The sequence below is a fragment of the Chiloscyllium plagiosum genome, unplaced genomic scaffold (genome assembly GCF_037043375.1).
Source record: "Chiloscyllium plagiosum isolate Xiang-an unplaced genomic scaffold, Cpla_swu_hap1 HiC_scaffold_43, whole genome shotgun sequence".
NCBI classification, from domain to species: Eukaryota; Metazoa; Chordata; class Chondrichthyes; order Orectolobiformes; family Hemiscylliidae; genus Chiloscyllium; species Chiloscyllium plagiosum.
In genome coordinates, this window is record NW_028270181.1 from 32,595,453 (window position 1) to 32,613,813 (window position 18,361).

The 18,361-nt window shown below is 41.4% G+C and overlaps 1 protein-coding gene across 4 annotated transcripts in view; it reads right to left on the bottom strand.

The window, feature by feature from the left end:
- The window catches only part of LOC122541716 (uncharacterized), a 64,781-nt gene that overhangs the window by 36,046 nt on the left and 10,374 nt on the right, over window positions 1-18,361 (bottom strand). For 2 of the 4 annotated variants that reach the window (XM_087982520.1, XM_087982523.1), the window contains exons 2-5: window positions 13,485-13,651; window positions 8,657-8,714; window positions 6,813-6,895; window positions 611-647 (exon numbers count right to left, since the gene is read on the bottom strand). In XM_087982520.1, coding sequence (XP_087838646.1) covers window positions 611-647; window positions 6,813-6,895; window positions 8,657-8,714; window positions 13,485-13,651 — 345 coding nt within the window. Of the gene's footprint in view, window positions 1-610; window positions 648-6,812; window positions 6,896-8,656; window positions 8,715-13,484; window positions 13,652-15,984; window positions 16,091-18,361 lie in introns of all 4 variants that reach the window. The other 2 variants (XM_087982521.1, XM_087982522.1) reach the window with 2 other exon arrangements.

The following is an 18,361-nucleotide window of genomic DNA, read 5'->3' on the forward strand; positions in this document are numbered from 1 at the left end:
GAAAGTTTAGGGGAGATGTCAGAGGTAGGTTCTTAACACAAAGAGTGGTGGGTGCATGGAATGCACTGCCAGCTGTGATAGTAGGGTCAGATACATTAGGGACATTTAATCAACTCTTAGATAGGCACATGGATGATAGTAAAATGAAGGATATGTAAGTTAGCTTGATCTTAGAATCAGATAAAAGGTCAGCACAACATTGATAACTGAAGAGCCTGTACTGCACTGTAGTGTTCTATATCCTATGTTCTGTGAGCTGCAGACTGTCTGACTCCAACCACGTCACTCTGCAGAAGGAAGAAGACTCCATTATCAGCCACAAAAGACCCTCAACAGCTTACATAACTTGCTCCCCAAGAACCATAATGAGGACATAAAATAGTAATATATTTACAAGGTAATCAAAAAACACAGATTTTAAATTTATATACTGATCTAATATTCAAACTTCGAATACTTCAATCCATAATGTTCAAACTTTAATAATTAATTTATTCAGGAAAATTTGATATCTTTACCGTTACATGTTGTTGCAAGTGGATCATACCATCAGATGTAACAATAATGAGAACAGCAGAGTAACAACTCACATGCGTGCAAGAACACTTACCTCTCGATACAGAACTGCTTCCAAGCTAGATTTGGAGCTATAGGAAGAAGAGCAAGATCATTAGTGATTAATATATGGCAGCTTGACACTGGTACAGGTTGGTTCTATTTGGATCTTGGGATGTCATAAAAACAACAATAATGACCCTATAATACGTTCTAGTAACACTACTTGATGGATTCATACTGAACAAGACAACAGGGAGAAATTCTCTGCTCTTCGAAACGAGACTACGGTACCAACTGTCTCAGATGGTGCCTCAGCTTAATGTCTTATCTGAAGGATGGAACCTCCAACAGCACAACATTGAACATGTACGGGAGACAGAAATGCCAGCCTGGATGATCTGTCCAAGACTAGAGTTGGGTTTGTATCCATGGTCCCTGAGCGACACCTGGATAAAATCCTTACGGTTGGAGTATAATGTGATGCTATAGGATAAATGTCATAATGTTAAAAGCACTGATAGTGGGAGGTACACATACAGGCCCTACCTCTTGGTCCATTCCCACTTATCCTATACATTCATCTATGTTGTACAATGTGCATTATCCATTTGCCAGTACCATATTAGTCCCTGCTGAAGTAGTATGGCTAACTCTGGGACTCCTATTACCAAATATCAATTGTGATGGTGATACAGTAAAGTTTCAGGGCGGTAGGAATTGATTAAATGGTTTTGTGAGACTTTCCATGCACAATATGTTCCAGTCCTACTGTAAAGAATGGTTTGCTCGACTTGATGGTGGGGAATGAGGTGGACTAAGTGTCTGTAGGGGAAGGGATTCAGTAAGGATGATCATTTAGATCAGTAAGCTGAAGTGCAAGAAATAATTTAAAGTAAAATATTTACATTGGATGAGAGTTAATTTCAATAGGATGGGAAGGATCTAACCCAGAGAAAACAGAACCAAAGACTGACTTGAAAAGCTTTAATGGATCAAGAAGCAAGCTTTAAGGAGCAGACAACTTGAGTACAGGCTAGATACAGCCTAACAAGGGTGAAAGGCAGTGCAACCAAAGCAAGGGACTTATGGATGACAAAGGAGCTATGATGACAAGAGGTTATGATGAAACAAGGAAAAGAGGATGTTTGGTGCACATCGAGTAAATTCTTCAAGTGAGAATCAGAATCAGGTCAAATATATCATAGTTTAAGGGGGGAACTGAACGAAAATAAAGCTTGAGAGAGAATGTAACAAAAGAATATTAATTAACATAAAAGGGAAACTATAACTCTTCTAAGTAGTACACAATTGAAAAAAAGGAAGTAAGAGTTGGAGGGGAATCTATTAGGTACAAATATGGATGATATATGATTAGAGGCATATGACAAAGCCACAATATTTAATACTTTGTGTTGGCTTTTACTAAAGTATAGCATGCTGATAAAATATGGGTAAAATTGAAGGGCAGTCTGAACACTGACAGGCAAGACGCACTGGAAAAACTGGCCATTGTTTAAAGAAAACAAAATTGCATAGTCTGGATCCCAAGTTGCTAAAGTAAATGGGAGAAGGGACCAGGGAAGGACATAATCATCCAATAGAACATAGAACAGTACAGCACAGAACAGGCCCTTCAGCCCACGATGTTGTGCTGACCATTGATCCTCATGTAAGATAAACCTAATGTACGAACCCTCAAATATCTGTGACCATATGCATGTCCAGCAGTCTCTTAAATATCCCCAATGACCTCGCTTCCACAACTGCTGCTGGCAACGCATTCCATGCTCTCACAACTCTCTGCGTAAAGAACCCGCCTCTGACATCCCCTCTATACTTTCCGCCAAACAGCTTAAAACTATGACCCCTCCTGTTAACAATTTCTGCCCTGGGAAATAGAGTTGATAGCCAGAGACTATCTATGCCTCTCATTATCTTGTACACCTCAATTATGTCCCCTCTCTTCCTTCTTTTTTCCAATGAAAAAAGTCAGAGCTCAGTCAACCTCTCTTCTCAAGTAAGCCCTCCATTCCAGGCAGCATCCTGGTAAACCTCCTCTGAACCCTCTCCAAAGCATCCACATCTTTCTTATAATAGGGCGACCAGAACTGGACACAGAATTCCAAATGCGGTCTAACCAAAGTTTTACAGAGCTGCAACAAGATCTCACGGCTCTTAAACTCAATCCCCCTGTTAATGAAAGCCAAACACCATATGCTTTCTTAACAACCCTGTCCACTTGAGTGGCAATTTTAAGAGATCTATGTACCTGCACACCAAGATCCCGCTGTTCCTCCACACTGCCAAGAATCCTGTCTTTAATCCTGTACTCAACTTTCAAGTTCGATCTTGCAAAATGCATCACTTCGCATTTATCCAGGTTGAACTCCGTCTGCCACCTCTCAGCCCATCTCTGCATCCTGTCAATGTCACGCTGCAGCCTACAACAGTCCTCTATATGTCAATGATACCTCCAACCTTTGTGTCGTCTGCAAACTTGCTAACCCATCCTTCAATCTCCTCATCCAAGTCATTAATAAAAATTACAAATAGTACAGGCCCAAGAATAGAGCCCTGTGGAACACCACTCACCACTGACTTCCAGGCAGAATACTTTCCTTCCACTACCACTCACTGTCTTCTGTCGACCAGCCAATTCCGTATCCAGACAGCTAAATTTCCCTGTATCCCATTCCTCCTGACCTTGTGAATGAGCCTACCATGGGGAACCTTATCAAATGCCTTGCTGAAGTCCATATACACCACATCCACCACTCGACCCTCATCAACATTTCTAGTCACATCCTCAAAGAACTAATCTTTCCGTAATACTGCGGAGGTGCCAGAGAATTGGAGAATGTCATATGTAATATTCTTAATTCAAGAAAGAATGTGAGGACAGACCTAGTAACTACAGAACAGTGAGTTTAGAAAACATTTGACAAAAAATATATTGCTGTGAGCCTGGATTCACATGTAGTCCAGAATGGGTATGGATTGCAGATTTCCTTCCCTAAAGGACATTAATGAACCAGATTATTTTAATGACAACAAACAATAGTCACCTACGACTAGCTTTTAATTCCAGATTTTATTGAATTCACATATTACCATCTGCCATGAAGGGATTCAAGGCCATGTCCCCACAACTTTAGCCTGGGCCTCTGAGCAGAAATGTCAGTTATTGGTACCATTACACCACTGTCTCCTCTCAACATAAAGGACTCGGACATTGAAATACACAGTAACAGGTTGTATGATACAAATCAATTGGAAGAGGACTCAATAGGCTTACAGAAGGGCGGGTGGAGCTTTATGCTTTGACCAGTGAGGTGATGTGATTTGCCAGAAGGGATAGGTCAGACAACTTGACCAGATAACAGAGCGTTAAGAAGAGTGCACAGATAAAGAGACCTCCAAGGTTGTATGTGCATAGAGCTTTAAAAGTAACAGAGCATATTCACAATGTTGGTAGGAAAGCATGTGCACTTCAGAAACAGAACCACTGAATATAAAAGCTGGGAAGTTAACTTATCAAAGAAAACCCTAAAGCTTTATATAGGTATATTAGGAATAAAAGAATGACTAGAATAAGATTAGGGCCAATCAAGCATAGTAGTGGGAAGTTGTGCATGGAGTCAGAGGAGATAGGGGAAATGCTAGATGAATTCACACTAGAAAAAGACAATGTGGTTGAGGGGAATACTGAGATACAGGCTATTTGACTAGATGGGATTGAGGGAGGAGGTGTTAGCAATTCTGGAAACTGTGTAAATAGATAAGTCCCCTGCGCTAATGAAGGGCTTTTGCCCGAAACATCTATTTTCCTGCTCCTCGGATGCTATCTGACCTGCTGTGCTTTTCCAGCACCACACTCTCGACTCATCTCCAGCATCTGCAGTCCTCACTTTCGCCCGGATGGGATTTATCCTAGGATTCTCTGGGAAGCCAGGAAGGAGATTGCTGAGCTTATGGCACTGATCTTTATGTCGTCATTGTCTGCAGGAATAGTGCCAGAAGACTGGAGAATAGCAAATGTTGTTCCGTTGTTCAAGAATGGGAATAGAGACAACCCTGATAATCATAGACCAGTAAGCCTTACTTCGATTGTGGATAAAGTGTTGGAAAGGGTTGTAAAAGATAGGATTCATAATCATCTAGAAAGAAAGAAGTTGATTAGGGATAGGGATATGAAGGGTAGGTCATGCCTCAAACCTTACTGAGTTATTTGAGAAGGTGACCAAACAGGTTGATGAGGGTAAAGCAGTTGATGTGGTGTATATGGATTTCAGTAAGGCGATTGATAAAGTTTCCCACGGTATATGGAGGCATGGGACTTTTAAAAATAATATATTTTTAATTAAGAAAAAATAGAAAGAGGCATGGGATTGAGGGTGATTTAGCAGTTTGGATCAGAAATTGGCTAGCTGAAAGAAGACAGCAGGTGGTGGTTGATGTGAAATATTCATCCTGGAGTTCAGTTACTAATGGGGTACCACAAGGATCTGTTTTGGGTCCACTGCTGTTTGCCATTTTTATAAATGACCTGGATAAGGGCATCGAAGGATGGGTTCGTAAATTTGCAGATGACACTAAGGTTGATAGAGTTGTGTGGATGGTTACGAAGGATGTTGTAGGTTACAGAGAGACAGAGATAAGCTGCAGAGCTGGGCTAAGAGGTGGCAAATGGAGTTTAATGCAGAGAAGTGTGAGGTGATTCACTTTTGGAAGGAAAAAACAGGAATTCAGAGTACTGGGCTAATGGTAAGATTCTTGGTAGTGTAGATGAGCAGAGAGATCTCTGTGTCCAAGTACATAGATCCTTGAAAGTTGCCACCCAGGTTGATAGGGTTGTTAAGGTGGCATATGGTGTGTTAGCTTTTATTAGTAGAGGGATTGAATTTCGGAACCATGAGATTATGCTGCAGCTGTACAAAACTCTGGTGCGGCCACATTTGGAGTACTGCGTAGAGTTCTGGTCACCGCTTTGTAAGAAAGATGTGGAGACTTTGGAAAGGGTTCAGAGGAGATTTACTAGGATGTTGCCTGGAATGGAGGGAAGGTCTTATGAGGAAAGGCTGAGGGATTTGAAGCTGTTTTCATTAGAGAGGAGGAGGCTGAGAGGTGACTTAATTGAGACATACAAGATAATCAATCAAAGGGTTAGATAGGTTAGACAGTGAGAGCCTATTTCCTCGGATGGCGATGGCTAGCACAAAGAGATATAACTTTAAATTGAGGGGTGATAGATATAGGACAAATGTCAGAGGTAGTTTATTTGCTCAGAGAGTAGTAGGATGGCAGAACGCTACTCACCTACTTTAAGGGCATTTAAATGGTCATCGGATAGGCATATGGACAAGAGTGGAGTAGTGTTGGTTAACAGGCTTCAGATTGGTTCCACAGGATGGCGCAACATTGAGGACCGAAGGGCACTGTAATGTTCTATGTTCTACTAAATTACCTGCAAAAAGTTCTGGTTAAACCAAGTTAGAGAACTATATCTCAGTCTGGTCACCACGCTTTAGGAAGGATGTGAATTCACCGAGCATGCAGGAGATTTATTATAAGTTCCAGAGATGAAAGATTTTTGCTGCAAGATCAGATTGAAGGAGCTGAGGTTGTCCCCCTTAGAGCAAAGGAAGGGGTGTCTGCTAAGACAGATAATGAAATTGTGTTCCCACGAACTGTTCGTACGAGGAACAAGGGACATTGATTTTAGGGTTTGCGCTAGAGAAGCAGCAAGTATTGAGAGAAGAACCATTTATGGAGCAAATGGCAATGATCTAGAGACTCATGATGGTGGTGGAATCAGAGGCAAACAATTATGTCAAAAAGAAATTGGACAGGTACTTAAAGGAAATTGCCTTGAAGGGCTATAGAGATACTCAGGTAAGGATAAAGAGAAAAGAGATTGACCTGACTGCCATATAAAAAGATGACACAGATTCAAAAGAACTCCTTCTGTGCTGTAACTGATTCTAGATCCTCTCGTCTGCAAGGTGGTGAATGCACCTGCAGGTCTATTGAGGAATAAGCAGGACAATGATGTTAATTGAACAACTTATCTGAAGAGTTCTACCATTCTATTAAGGGGAAATTGGATTAATCCAAAAAAAACGTTTTTTTGTGCACACAGGAACAATAAGAAATGAGATGGCTAACCAGCAACCAGCCTTCTGTACAAGGACTCTGAATTCCACTGCACCCAGTTTGTCTGCTCTGTTAAGGCTTTATACTGAATACCAGCTTACTTTGACTGCACCAGTCCTCGGTCCAGTATCCTCTGCTTGATTTCTTTAATGTGCAGTGGCCTCCCAGCCTCTTCCAGAACAATCTGTAACAAAACACAGGAGATCTTTTCAACAGCTGAGTCACATGATTCCTAATTCAGATGGTAGTACTGAAAAGGACATGTAAAATTTAGAGTTGAAGTTTGGGGAATGCTGAGTTACTGATAGGCTGCCAATGCTTGCAATGGAACATTCCTGTTTCAGGCACACTGAATAAGCAGGAAACTCTGAGCTTGAGCCCCAGCACTGATGTTGCTGGAAAACACTCTCTTTATTTTGTCCCAATTTCCAACCCTCACGTGATTCAGCTTTGCTAGCGCAACTTAATGCCATATTTAATAAAACGTCATCTTGAAGTCAAGGAAAGCTGTTATCACTGCCTCTGAAATTCAATTTTTTGTGCTGATGTCATGATCAGAGTTCTAAAGCAGTCTGGAGCAACATGATTAATCCTCCAATTTTCTGAACAGCGGGAGAAAATTGTAAGAACAATGATTGGTAGTGTAGGTTCTATATAGCTATGAGATACATGGAAAATCTTCATTCGCAAAGTCTGAAGTTAAACAGCGTGGATACTGAAGAGGCTGGTTCCACTTCAGTACTATCAACTGTGGAGTGGTAAGGTTGCTGGGCTAGTAATCCAGAGATCCAAACATCATGCTCTGGAGAAGAGTTCAAATTCTAGCACAACATCTGGTGGGCTGTAAATTCAACTAATTAATAATTTTGGAAATAAAAACTAATCTCAGTAATGATGATTAGATTTTCCAAAAATCATTTGGTTCACTAATGTCATTTAGGGAAGGAAATTTGCCATCCTTCCATAGTCTGGCCTACCATATGACTCCATACCAATAACAATGTTGTTGGTTCTGAACTTCCTTCTGAAAGGGTCCAATAAGTCTTTCTCAAGGTCAATTAGGGGATGGATAACAAACGTTGGATCTGCCAATTGATGCGAGCAATCTTTGCATCCCATGAATACATTTTAATAGCAATCTGTGCGTGGGAGCTTGCCATTCCCCTAGTCAAATTCTCTCTGTAATGGTTTTGTTCAGTTTTTATTTCTGAATTGCATGTATTGATCATTCTGGCTGTTGAAGTTGTTTTTCTTGCCCTTTCTATAGATCTGCCGTGGCCAAGTCTCTATGTCTCCTTTTGTCTCAGGTTCTTTTTCTGTTTACAAATCTCTCACGGTCTCTCTGCTCTCATGTGCATCCTGCAACAGAACTCTGAAACACTTTCGATGGGCTGAATGGCCTACTTCCGGACTGATTCTAAGGATGGTGTGTGGGTACTCAGATCAACAGAGGAACGATTCCGAGAGTACACACACAGACTGAAAGTGGGGTCTGTGTGCAGATACTCCAATCAACAGAGAGATGAATTTGGTAGTACAAAGAGTGTGGAATAACTGGTGGAATGAGTCTGAAAGTACTTGCAGGGGGCTGAGCGTTGGGGCTGGTATGCAAATTCTCTGATTAATACAGGAATGAATCCACAGACACACAGGAGTGCTGAACGTGGAAGCCTCTAGCAAACCACCCTTTGGGTCAATGTGACCTGTAACAACCATCAATGGTTCCCAAAACAGTCTCATTACTTTTTGATTGTGTATCTGATAACTCCATCTATTTTTCAGGAGGCTGAAAGCGAGATAACTGACCTTTGTGGATCAGACCATTTCAGTAATCTTCCACACGATAAGGTAAATATCAGTGATAAATATTGGTGATCCAATCATTCTCAACATAAAAGGTCACTTTTACCAGAGGCTATTATACTGAGTGAATAACAGTGCATACCTGTGCAGCATCCAACCACGTCATGTTTGGTTTGTCACTTACATCAGCTGTTGGTTCACTATTGGGGACAAATAGAAAAATATACCATTTTTTCAGTACATTGTCATTCAGTAAAATGAGCCATGCGCTGAAAACGATGATAACCTATCATCAAGTATAAAAATGAATGGCAAGGAGCAAATAGCAGACAGTAGTTCAGCGCTTCCCAAACTATTTCCCAATTCAACCACATTTTATCACTTGAAAATTAATGTGACCTAGACGCCAACAAAAACAACAGCAATAAAACAATATAGTCATATTCATTACATTATTCCAGAGTATGTGCTGCCACACAGGCAGTCATTCAAGATGGCTGTCGAGAGTCATCTGCACACGCTCGGTTTCATGCAAAATCGTGGACAACCACCATGATGTTGACAAGAATCTTGATTCAACCAGTATGTGCCAGTGTGCCACTGTGCATGGACATCAATGCAGCACTGCATCAGTAATTTTAAAATTCCCAACATCATTTGGGAGTTCCTAAACTAGCACACAAATGCAACCCAAATGTTTCAGGCCTTCATTCCATCACTGGTAATGTCTGCTTTCAGATGCTGGGGAGCAGTTTACTCATTCCAGCCCTCCCAGTGACTCTGTGAACATATGGGCAGCTCCTTCTTGGTGACAGAAGCTGCAGCTCAGTCAGCTGAAGCTGCAGCTCACTAAGCTGCAGGCTTAGTGCTTCAATGGTCTTTTACTGTTAGGGTGTATATTGCTCCACCTAGCGGCACATTCTCTCAAATGCACAAACACAACCACAAAATTATGAAAATTATCAAATTATCAAATACTAACATAAAGATCTATGTTTTCAAAATACTTTGTAAAATATTATTGTTTTATTAAGTTGTTTGTGAAGCCTACTCAGTGAAGGTCCTCACATTCCACCCCTCCACCCCAGACACAAAGGGTGGAACAAACAAGGGGAAGATGAAACTTAATGCAGAGATGTAGAATGTGATTCATGAAGAACAAGGAGAGAAAATGAGAGATAGAAAATTAAAGTAGGTGAGAGTGGATAAATGACCACAAATCATTAAAGGCACAGGGCAGGCTGAGAAAGCAGTTAATAAACTTAATATGGGATCCTTGATTTTTAAGTAGGCAATACGGTAAATTGCAATGAGGGAATAAGAACCTTACAAATTAATACAGACAGGTTAGGAGAGTAGGCCAACATGTGGCAGATAGAGCTTAATGTGGATAAGTGCAAGGTCATGAATTTTGGTCAAAAAAATGGGAAGGCAACCTATTATCTTACTGGGGAGAGGCTTCAGGGTGCTCGACTGCAGAGGGATCTGGATGTCCTCATTCATGAGTCACAGAAAACAAGCATGCTGGCACAGCAGATAATAAAGAAATCAAATGGAATGTTGGCTTTTATAGCGAAAGGAATACAATATAAAGGTAAGGAAGTATTGTTGCAACTATACAAGGCATTGGTGCGACCGTACCGAGAGTGTTGTGCTCAGTTTTGGTCCTGTCATTTGAGGAAAGATGCAGTGGCATTGGAGGCAATTCAGAGGAGGCTCACTAGTTCAAGGAGTTTGTCATATGAAGAGAGGATTGAACAGTTTAGGCCTATACTCTTTGGAATTTAGAAGAATGAGGGAGATCAAATTGAAGTATTCAAAATGATAAAAGGTATCCATGAAATTGATGTTTCTTAGGATAAGGGGTAGGAAACTTAAAACACAGATGAGGAGAAATTATTCCTCCCAAAAGGTTGTGAATCTGTGGAATTCATTACCCCAAGTGCAGTGGATGCTGGGACAGTGGGTAAATTTAAGGAGTTAGACAGATTTTTAACTCGTAATGGGTTGAACACTTATGGGGAGAAGGCAGGAAAATGGGGGTGAGGAGCATATCAACCATGATCAAATGGCAGAGCAGACTTGATGGGCCAAATGGCCTAATTCTGCTCCTATACCTTATGAATTTATGAACTTATAAGTAAGAGTATTGAATGCCTAAAGTAGCAATCACAGGATTTGAAGAGAACTTTCACAGCCCCACAGGACAAGCAAGAATTTTACACAGTTAATGTTGTTGCATGGTCATGGTAAAAGGTACAGGGAGAAGAAGGGAGTACTAGATGACTCACTTTTACACAGTGTATTGGCAGAAACAGGACAGGCCGAATGGCCTCTTTCTATGCTGTAACCATTCTATAATTCTACCGAGCATTCAACAAGTAGAAGTTCTAAAGTTAACCTAGTCAGCTAATTATGAATCAACTAAGGACTAAATGGGTAGAATTTTCTGCCTGAAAGGATTCAATATCCTAAAAGAAAATGTCACAGGTTTTAATGCAATATGAAGAAACAAAAAAAATCATGTCTATTGCATGTTAGGTCAGTTGTTCAAACAGCAACAAAGCCAAATGCAGTAAGCTGAGAGAGGAATGTAGAGAAAAATAAGTCAGTCAAAGGAAAAATGGGAATACAATGGCAATCAATATATTTTATATATATAAATTAATACATAGGAAATAGTATGTAAATAGGAAGCAAATTGAAACCGACCAAGTTGGGTGAGCCCCTAAACGAATATTTCGTATCAGTATTTACTGTGGGGAAGGACACGGAAGCTCAGGAACTCAGGAAAATAAATAGTGATATCTTGAGAACAGTTTACATTACAGAAGAGGACATGTTGGAGGTCTTAAAACACAAAGATAAACAAATCTCCATGACCTAATCAAGTGCATCACAGAAAAATATGGAAAGCTAGGGAAGAATTTGTGGGCCCTAGCAGAGATATCTGCATCATTGATAGCCATGGGTGATGTATCGGAAGACTGGAGAGTCACTGATGTTTAAGAAAGGGTGGCTAATGTTTATTATTTAATAATGAGTGCAAGGAAAAGCCAGGGACCTACAGACTGGTGAGCCTGACATCCATGGAGTGTAAGTTATTGGAGGTGATTCTGAGAGACAGGATCTCCATGCATTTGGAAAGGCAAGGACTGATTAGGGATAGTCAGCATAGCCTTGTGGGTAGGAAATTGTGTGTCACAATTGATTGAGTTTTTGAAGAGATGGCCAAGAAAATAAATAAAAGCAGTGCAGTACATGTTGTCAACATGGACTTTAGCAAGGCCATCGACAAGGTTCCTCATGGTACACTGATTAGTAAGGTTCAATCAAATGGGATCAAGGCAGAGCTAGCCAATTGGATACAAAATTGGCTTGATGGTCAGACACAGAGGGTGGTAGTACAGGGTTGTTGTTCAAACTGGAGGCCTGTGACAGGGAGCATGCCACAAGGATTGGTGCTGGGTCCATTGTTGTTTGTCATTTATATAAACGATTTGGATGAAAATATAGCAGGCATGGTTAGTAAGTTTGCCTATGTTACCAAAATTAATAGTGCAGTGGACAATGAAGAAGATAATCTAAGAGTATAACAGGATATTGATTAACTGGGCCAGTGAGCCAAGGAATGGCAGATAGCGTTTAATTTAGATAAATGCGAGGTGTTGCATTTTGGTAAGACAAACCAGGGTAGGACTTACACTGTTAAACATTGGGTCTGAGGAGTATTGTCGAACAGAGAGACCTAGGAATACAGCTACATAGTTTCTTGAAAGTGGCATCACAGGTAGACAGAGCTGAGAAGACATTTCGCACGCTTGCCTTCTTCAGTCAGCACATCGAGTACTGGAGTTGAGACATCAAATAAGGCCACATTTGAGTACTGCATACATTTCTAGTGCCCTGCTATAGAATATATGTTGTTATACTGGAAAGGATGCAAAAAAGATTGTCAAGGATTTGTCAATCAGTAACAAGGGACTGAATTATAAAGAGGGGCTGGACAGGCTGGGACTTTTTTCCCTAGAGTGTAGGAGACTGAGCAGTGACCTTATAGAGGCTTATAAAATCATGACAGGCCAAAATCTTTTCTCCAGGATAGGGGAGTCCAAAACTAGAGGCATAGGTTTAAGGTGAGAGGGGTAAGACTTAAAAGGGACCTGAGGGACGCCTCTTTTATACAAAAGGTGGATTGTGTATGGAACAAGCTGCCAGAAGAAGTGGTAAAGGCAAGTACAATTACAACATTTAAAAGACATTTAGACAGGTACCTGGATAGGAAAGGTTTAGAGAGAAATGGGCCAAATACAAGCAAGTGGGGCTAGTTCAGTTTAGGAAACCTGATTAGCATGGACAAGTTGGGCAGAAGGGTCTGTTTCCATGCTGTATGAATCTATGACCAAAAGGCAGTTGATCTGCTGGAAATTACATTAAATCTTGGTGAACAAGAAATCAACAATTTCAGGCCCCCAGACTCTCTAGATGCCAATTTTCTGTCCTCAATATTTGCCTTCAGGTTTACAAATCCCTGTTTTCATCTTTTATTCTTCAATTCTAGAGGGGAGCTAATGTCTAAAAGATCCTGTCACCTAAGGAGCACTTGGGAACATTGTAAATGAATAAATTTGCAGGATATCCCAAAATGCTTTATAGTGAATGAGGAACTTTGGAGTTGTGACATTGTTGTAATGTAGGTGCATGTGGCACTCAATTTGCATACAACAAGCTTTCACAAACATCAACATGAAGAGCCAGTAGATCATCTGGGTCACCAATACAGATTCAAGGGTAAATATTGATCAAGACCCAAAAATAAAAGGAGAGAACAGAAGGTGACTGAGAAGCACAAGGAATTCCACCACAACAATATCCTCATCCAAATTATTTAAACTAGTTAGCATTTTATCACCCAAGTGCAGTCAGATATGTTCCCTACATTGCAGGACTGAACTCACAGCAAAATTTACCTTTCCAGTGCTTCGCTGGTTCCAGATAAAATCGTCACATTATCCAGTGCCGGGAAAAGAGAATAAGTCCCCTGTCCATCATGGTCCATTTCAGCTTCAAAATTGGACAGAGAATTCAAGGTGTCAATAGGAGATAGTGATGTCTCCGGAGAGTGATTGCTTGTGGACTAATCAGAGTAAAAACACACATAGCAACAATTAATTCAAAAATCATTCACATTCCAAGGCTTCACTAAAAGCTAATGTTCTGAACAACATCTGACCTTATGACAGTGTCACTAAACATAAGGTGAAATACTTCCTATCAATAACCAGCAAAAGATTCAGCTGCCTACAATCCCAAACTGTTTTATTTTAAGCTTTTCTGTGAAAATGATTGAAAGGCAAGAATTCAACTTCAGGATTTCAGTGTAGTGTAATGACAGCCATACATGATTTCCACTCAACAAGTTTTACATAAGAGTTTGATTGAGTCTACAGACCACAAATAAAGCAGTCAGTCCAATACGTTGACATTCATGCACCACATGAGATTCCTCCCACTGTATTTCATCTCAACTTTATCAATATGTCCTTCCACTCCTGATTTTGTCATATGGCTTTCTCCTGCTTTCTTCAATGCTAATCCCTAGTGTTTGAAGATAACTATGGGCTCGGATACATGATTCGGTTTTACCAGGTATTACCATGGTTTGAAGCTGCCTTCTGCACTATGACTGTTCAGGACTCATTCTTCTTTTACCACTTGCCAGTAGGCATATTGGAAATATTTACAAATTGATAATCAACCTGTTTGACCATTTTAGGGTGGCACTGCTGCCTCACAGCGCCAGGGACCCAGGTTCGATTCCTGCCTCCGGGTGACTGTCTGTGTGGAGTTTGCACATTCTCCCAGTGTCTGCGTGGGTTTCCTCCGGGTGCTCCGTTTTCCTCCCACAGTCCAAAGGTTAGGTGAATTGGCCATACTAAATTGCCCATAGTGTAGGTTAGTAATCAGGGGTAAGTGTAGGGGAATGGAATGGGTCTGGGTGGATTACTCTTCAGAGGGTCAGTGTGGACTTGTTGGGCCAAAAGGCCTGTTTCCACACTGTAGGGAATCTAGTTCTAATCTTATAAATACACCTTCCATGGCCATGAAGTCGATCTGGAGCAGGACTTAAACCAAGAGTTGAGAGGCAGGACACTGCACCTGATTTTGCTTCACCAATATTGAAGAAGTAATATGAAAGCTAAATCTATTAAAGACTGAAATTGAGATTGGAGCTTATTTCAAGAGATCCAGATAGAGGACAAATATGAATCCCAGTGTTAAGTGGTGATTTTTTTTGTGGAATCTGGAATGTTACTCACTGATATGTTTTGAAAGTTCAGCCTGGGAATAGATTAGATTAGATTAAGATTAGATTAGATTACAGTGTGGAAACAGGCCCTTCGGCCCAACAAGTCCACACCGACCCGCCGAAGCGCAACCCACCCATACCCCTACATTTACCCCTTACCTAACACTACGGGCAATTTAGCATGGCCAATTCACCTGACCTGCACATCTTTGGACTGTGGGAGGAAACCGGAGCACCCGGAGGAAACCCACTCAGACACGGGGAGAACGTGCAAACTCCACACAGTCAGTCGCCTGAGGCGGGAACTGAACCCGGGTCTCCGGCGCTGTGAGGCAGCAGTGCTAACCACTGGGCCACCGTGCCGTTGAGCAAAATGATCATGTTGAAAGGTTTAGAACACCCTCAACTTGTGCATCACACAACACTGGGTGAGGAATGTTTAACATGAAACATTCTCAGATATTCAGTAATCGTGAGAAAAGGTCACAGAGTCACAGAAATGTACAGCATGGAAACAACCCGTCCATGCCGACCAGATATCCCAATCCAATCTAGCCCCACCTGCCAGCACCATGCCCATATCCCTCCAAACCCTTCCTATTCATATACCCATCCAAATGCCTCTTAAATGTTTCAATTGTACCAGCCTCCATCACTTCCTCTGGCAGCTCATTCCATACACGTACCACCCTCTGTGTGAAAATGTTGCCCCGTAGGTCTCTTTTATATCTTTCCCCTCTCACCCTAAACCTATGCCCTCTAGTTCTGGTCTCCCACCCCAGGGAAAAGATCTTGCCTCGAGATGGAAAATTTCCAATCATGCTCAACAGGATAACAACTCCAGTCCAATATGTCCTTATTGTGTGCCAGTGACCTTAATGGTTAAGCTGAAGGAAATCCTGGATGGTCAGACAGGACATCATTGTTCCTGTAACAGCACTAATCCTTTGGGTCAGTTCAATGGTCATTGTAGCAAAGAAGAAAAAGTCAATTATGCACCTCCAGAGATCCTAAAGACTCAACCAAAACTGTGAAGTGGAGCATTCTGTTCTGCTGACTATTACAGCTACAAACCCACACAGTGCTAACACTTTCATGATTCTCCATGTCTACAATGGGATACTGGCAAGTTCATCTCTGACAACCACCTCGTATCTCACCTCACATTCCACACCTCTTGGGAGAGGTACTGTCAGAAATTTGCCTCATTTGTGATCAGCTCAACATCAGAGTTTTCGATTAGAATACATATGAGCCATGGAAGAGCTGTAGGGGTTAAAAGTCATTAAGAGATGGTTTTAAAACACTTGGGTTTGGAAAGACATTTGAAGGAGCAACTCAAGACCTTAACACCTAGAAACTCCTCATTACCGATGCAACAAATGCAGTGTGATGCGGCACATGGACTACGGTAAGAAGTAAGAACATAGGAACAAGAGGCAGCCATTTAGCGCCGACAGCCTGTTCCAGCTTTCAATGAGATTATTGTTGATCTATGACTTACCTCTAGAGGCTCACTTTTGCTCTTTATTATATAACACCTCAGGATACCAAAAAACCTAACAATCTCAGATTTAAATTTAGCAATTTATCTGCCAATCACAATTTGTGGAAGAGAGTTCCAATGTTCCATTTTGTGAAGTCAATCTATAATACAATGCATCTTAATCTAGACTTGATGCAGAATGAGCTAATCACCTTCGCATTAAGAGCACAACGTTAGCAGAAATGCAATATCACAGAGTTTCTACTGATGTGATCCCTTCAATACACTTAAAGCCCAAAGTGACAGCTGGGATGTTGTAAATACTAAAATGGATCTTTACCAAACAAAGTGAGTGAGTGTGATTGAGAGCTGAGAGCGAGAGTGCCAGAGAGACTTGAGAGTGTGAAAGAGGGTGGGTGTGTGGGTGAGGGAGTGTTCAGAGTCTGTGACAGCCTCTACCGATTCAGGACATCAATCACACTTAAATAGTAGTTTGCAAAGTGTTGGTCCAGTCCTCTAAGTCAGGAACCATTACTGCAGTCTGGAGTTGTGACTCACATTGAGGTAAGGGCTTGTACTGACGTTTGAGAGATGTGTAGCCATGGCCTGTTCATCATGTGTGCTTTCAACAGTAATTTCACTGCAGCTGCTGTTACAGTATTCTGGGAAAGCTGAAAAAAAATGTGGACTATTGGACATCTGAGTATCAGTCAATAGTTCACAATTAACTTCTGCACAATTGGCAATTGTACTTGCCCCGGCAACCAAGACACTAGGAATTAAACATCACCTCACAAGTCCATTATACCTATCTGATAATGCAGTCAAATCATCAAACAATTCCTCCCAAAATACAAGGAGCCTTATCAATCAATTGCAAGATTGATTAGTTTGATGCAACGCATTAAGCGAGGTTGTATATACAAGCCCTGCATAGAGAAATGACTTGTAAGGCTTGTGAGACATACTTCGACTACGTTTGTAGCAAGTATTGCTCTCCAAGAACTCCAACTCAGAACTGATGAGTTGGAGTCTGAGGTTTGAATACTGCAACATACTAGGAAGGGGAAGAGTTACTTGAATGCTCTGTTTCAGGAGGTTATATACTTCAAAATTTGGCTAGTTATCAGGGACATGAGGGTGTGACTACAAGTGAGACAGGGAGCAGGATCATGAATTTAGCAGTGGAGGAGCCACCGCTTTTAACCTTGTTCTGAGCGCTCAGGAGAGATTATTAAAATTTCCAGAACAGGTAATATAACAGAGAGTGTAGAAAGGTCAGGAATCTACTTCAGACACAGCAGATAATGGGGACAACTCTGAGAAGTGTGTTCTAATGGCATCAGGAATGGCAATGCTGCACAAAAGGCTCCTCCAAGCAAGAAAGGCAGGTTACTTCAGGGGTCGAAGTTTGGTGTCAAAACCATGGGAATGACCCTCCATAGATAAAAGGCATGAAGTCAGGTCCCATGACATAAAAAGTTCAAATAGGAGAGGCAGTCCCGAAGAAGCATGTGGACCATGTGAAAGTTACAACCTTGCAAATGGGGCTAAAGCAAAACATACCCAGCCCCTCAGAACATTCAGCAAGTCTGTCAGAACCCATGGGTTGTTCCCCTCCATTCAAAGTTGAAGAAATCTCTGAGAAGATGGATGTGACAGACGTCACATCCTCGATGCCATTACCCCCCAAAGAAGAGTTTCGGCCGAGACACACTGTTTGCAAGAGGTGGGCCAAAGTCCGACACACATCACCCATATCCAAGACAGGGTCAGAGGAACCAGGCATGGTACGAAATTGCTCCATAAGAAGCTACAGGAAAATGAATAAGCCCACATCGTAGGACTTGGGGGTAGGGTTGTAGTGATTGAAACGTGGTCAGCCAGATGGATCTCATAGAATATGAGTTCCCTGATTGGGGCTGTTAACCTGGTCCAATCAGGGAGTCTTGGCTGACAGATATAAACAGTAGAGTACTGTTTGATCACACAGCATTGCCCTTTGATGTGAAGGGCACTGCTTGTCACTGGCCACTCGGGGGTTTTCCTAT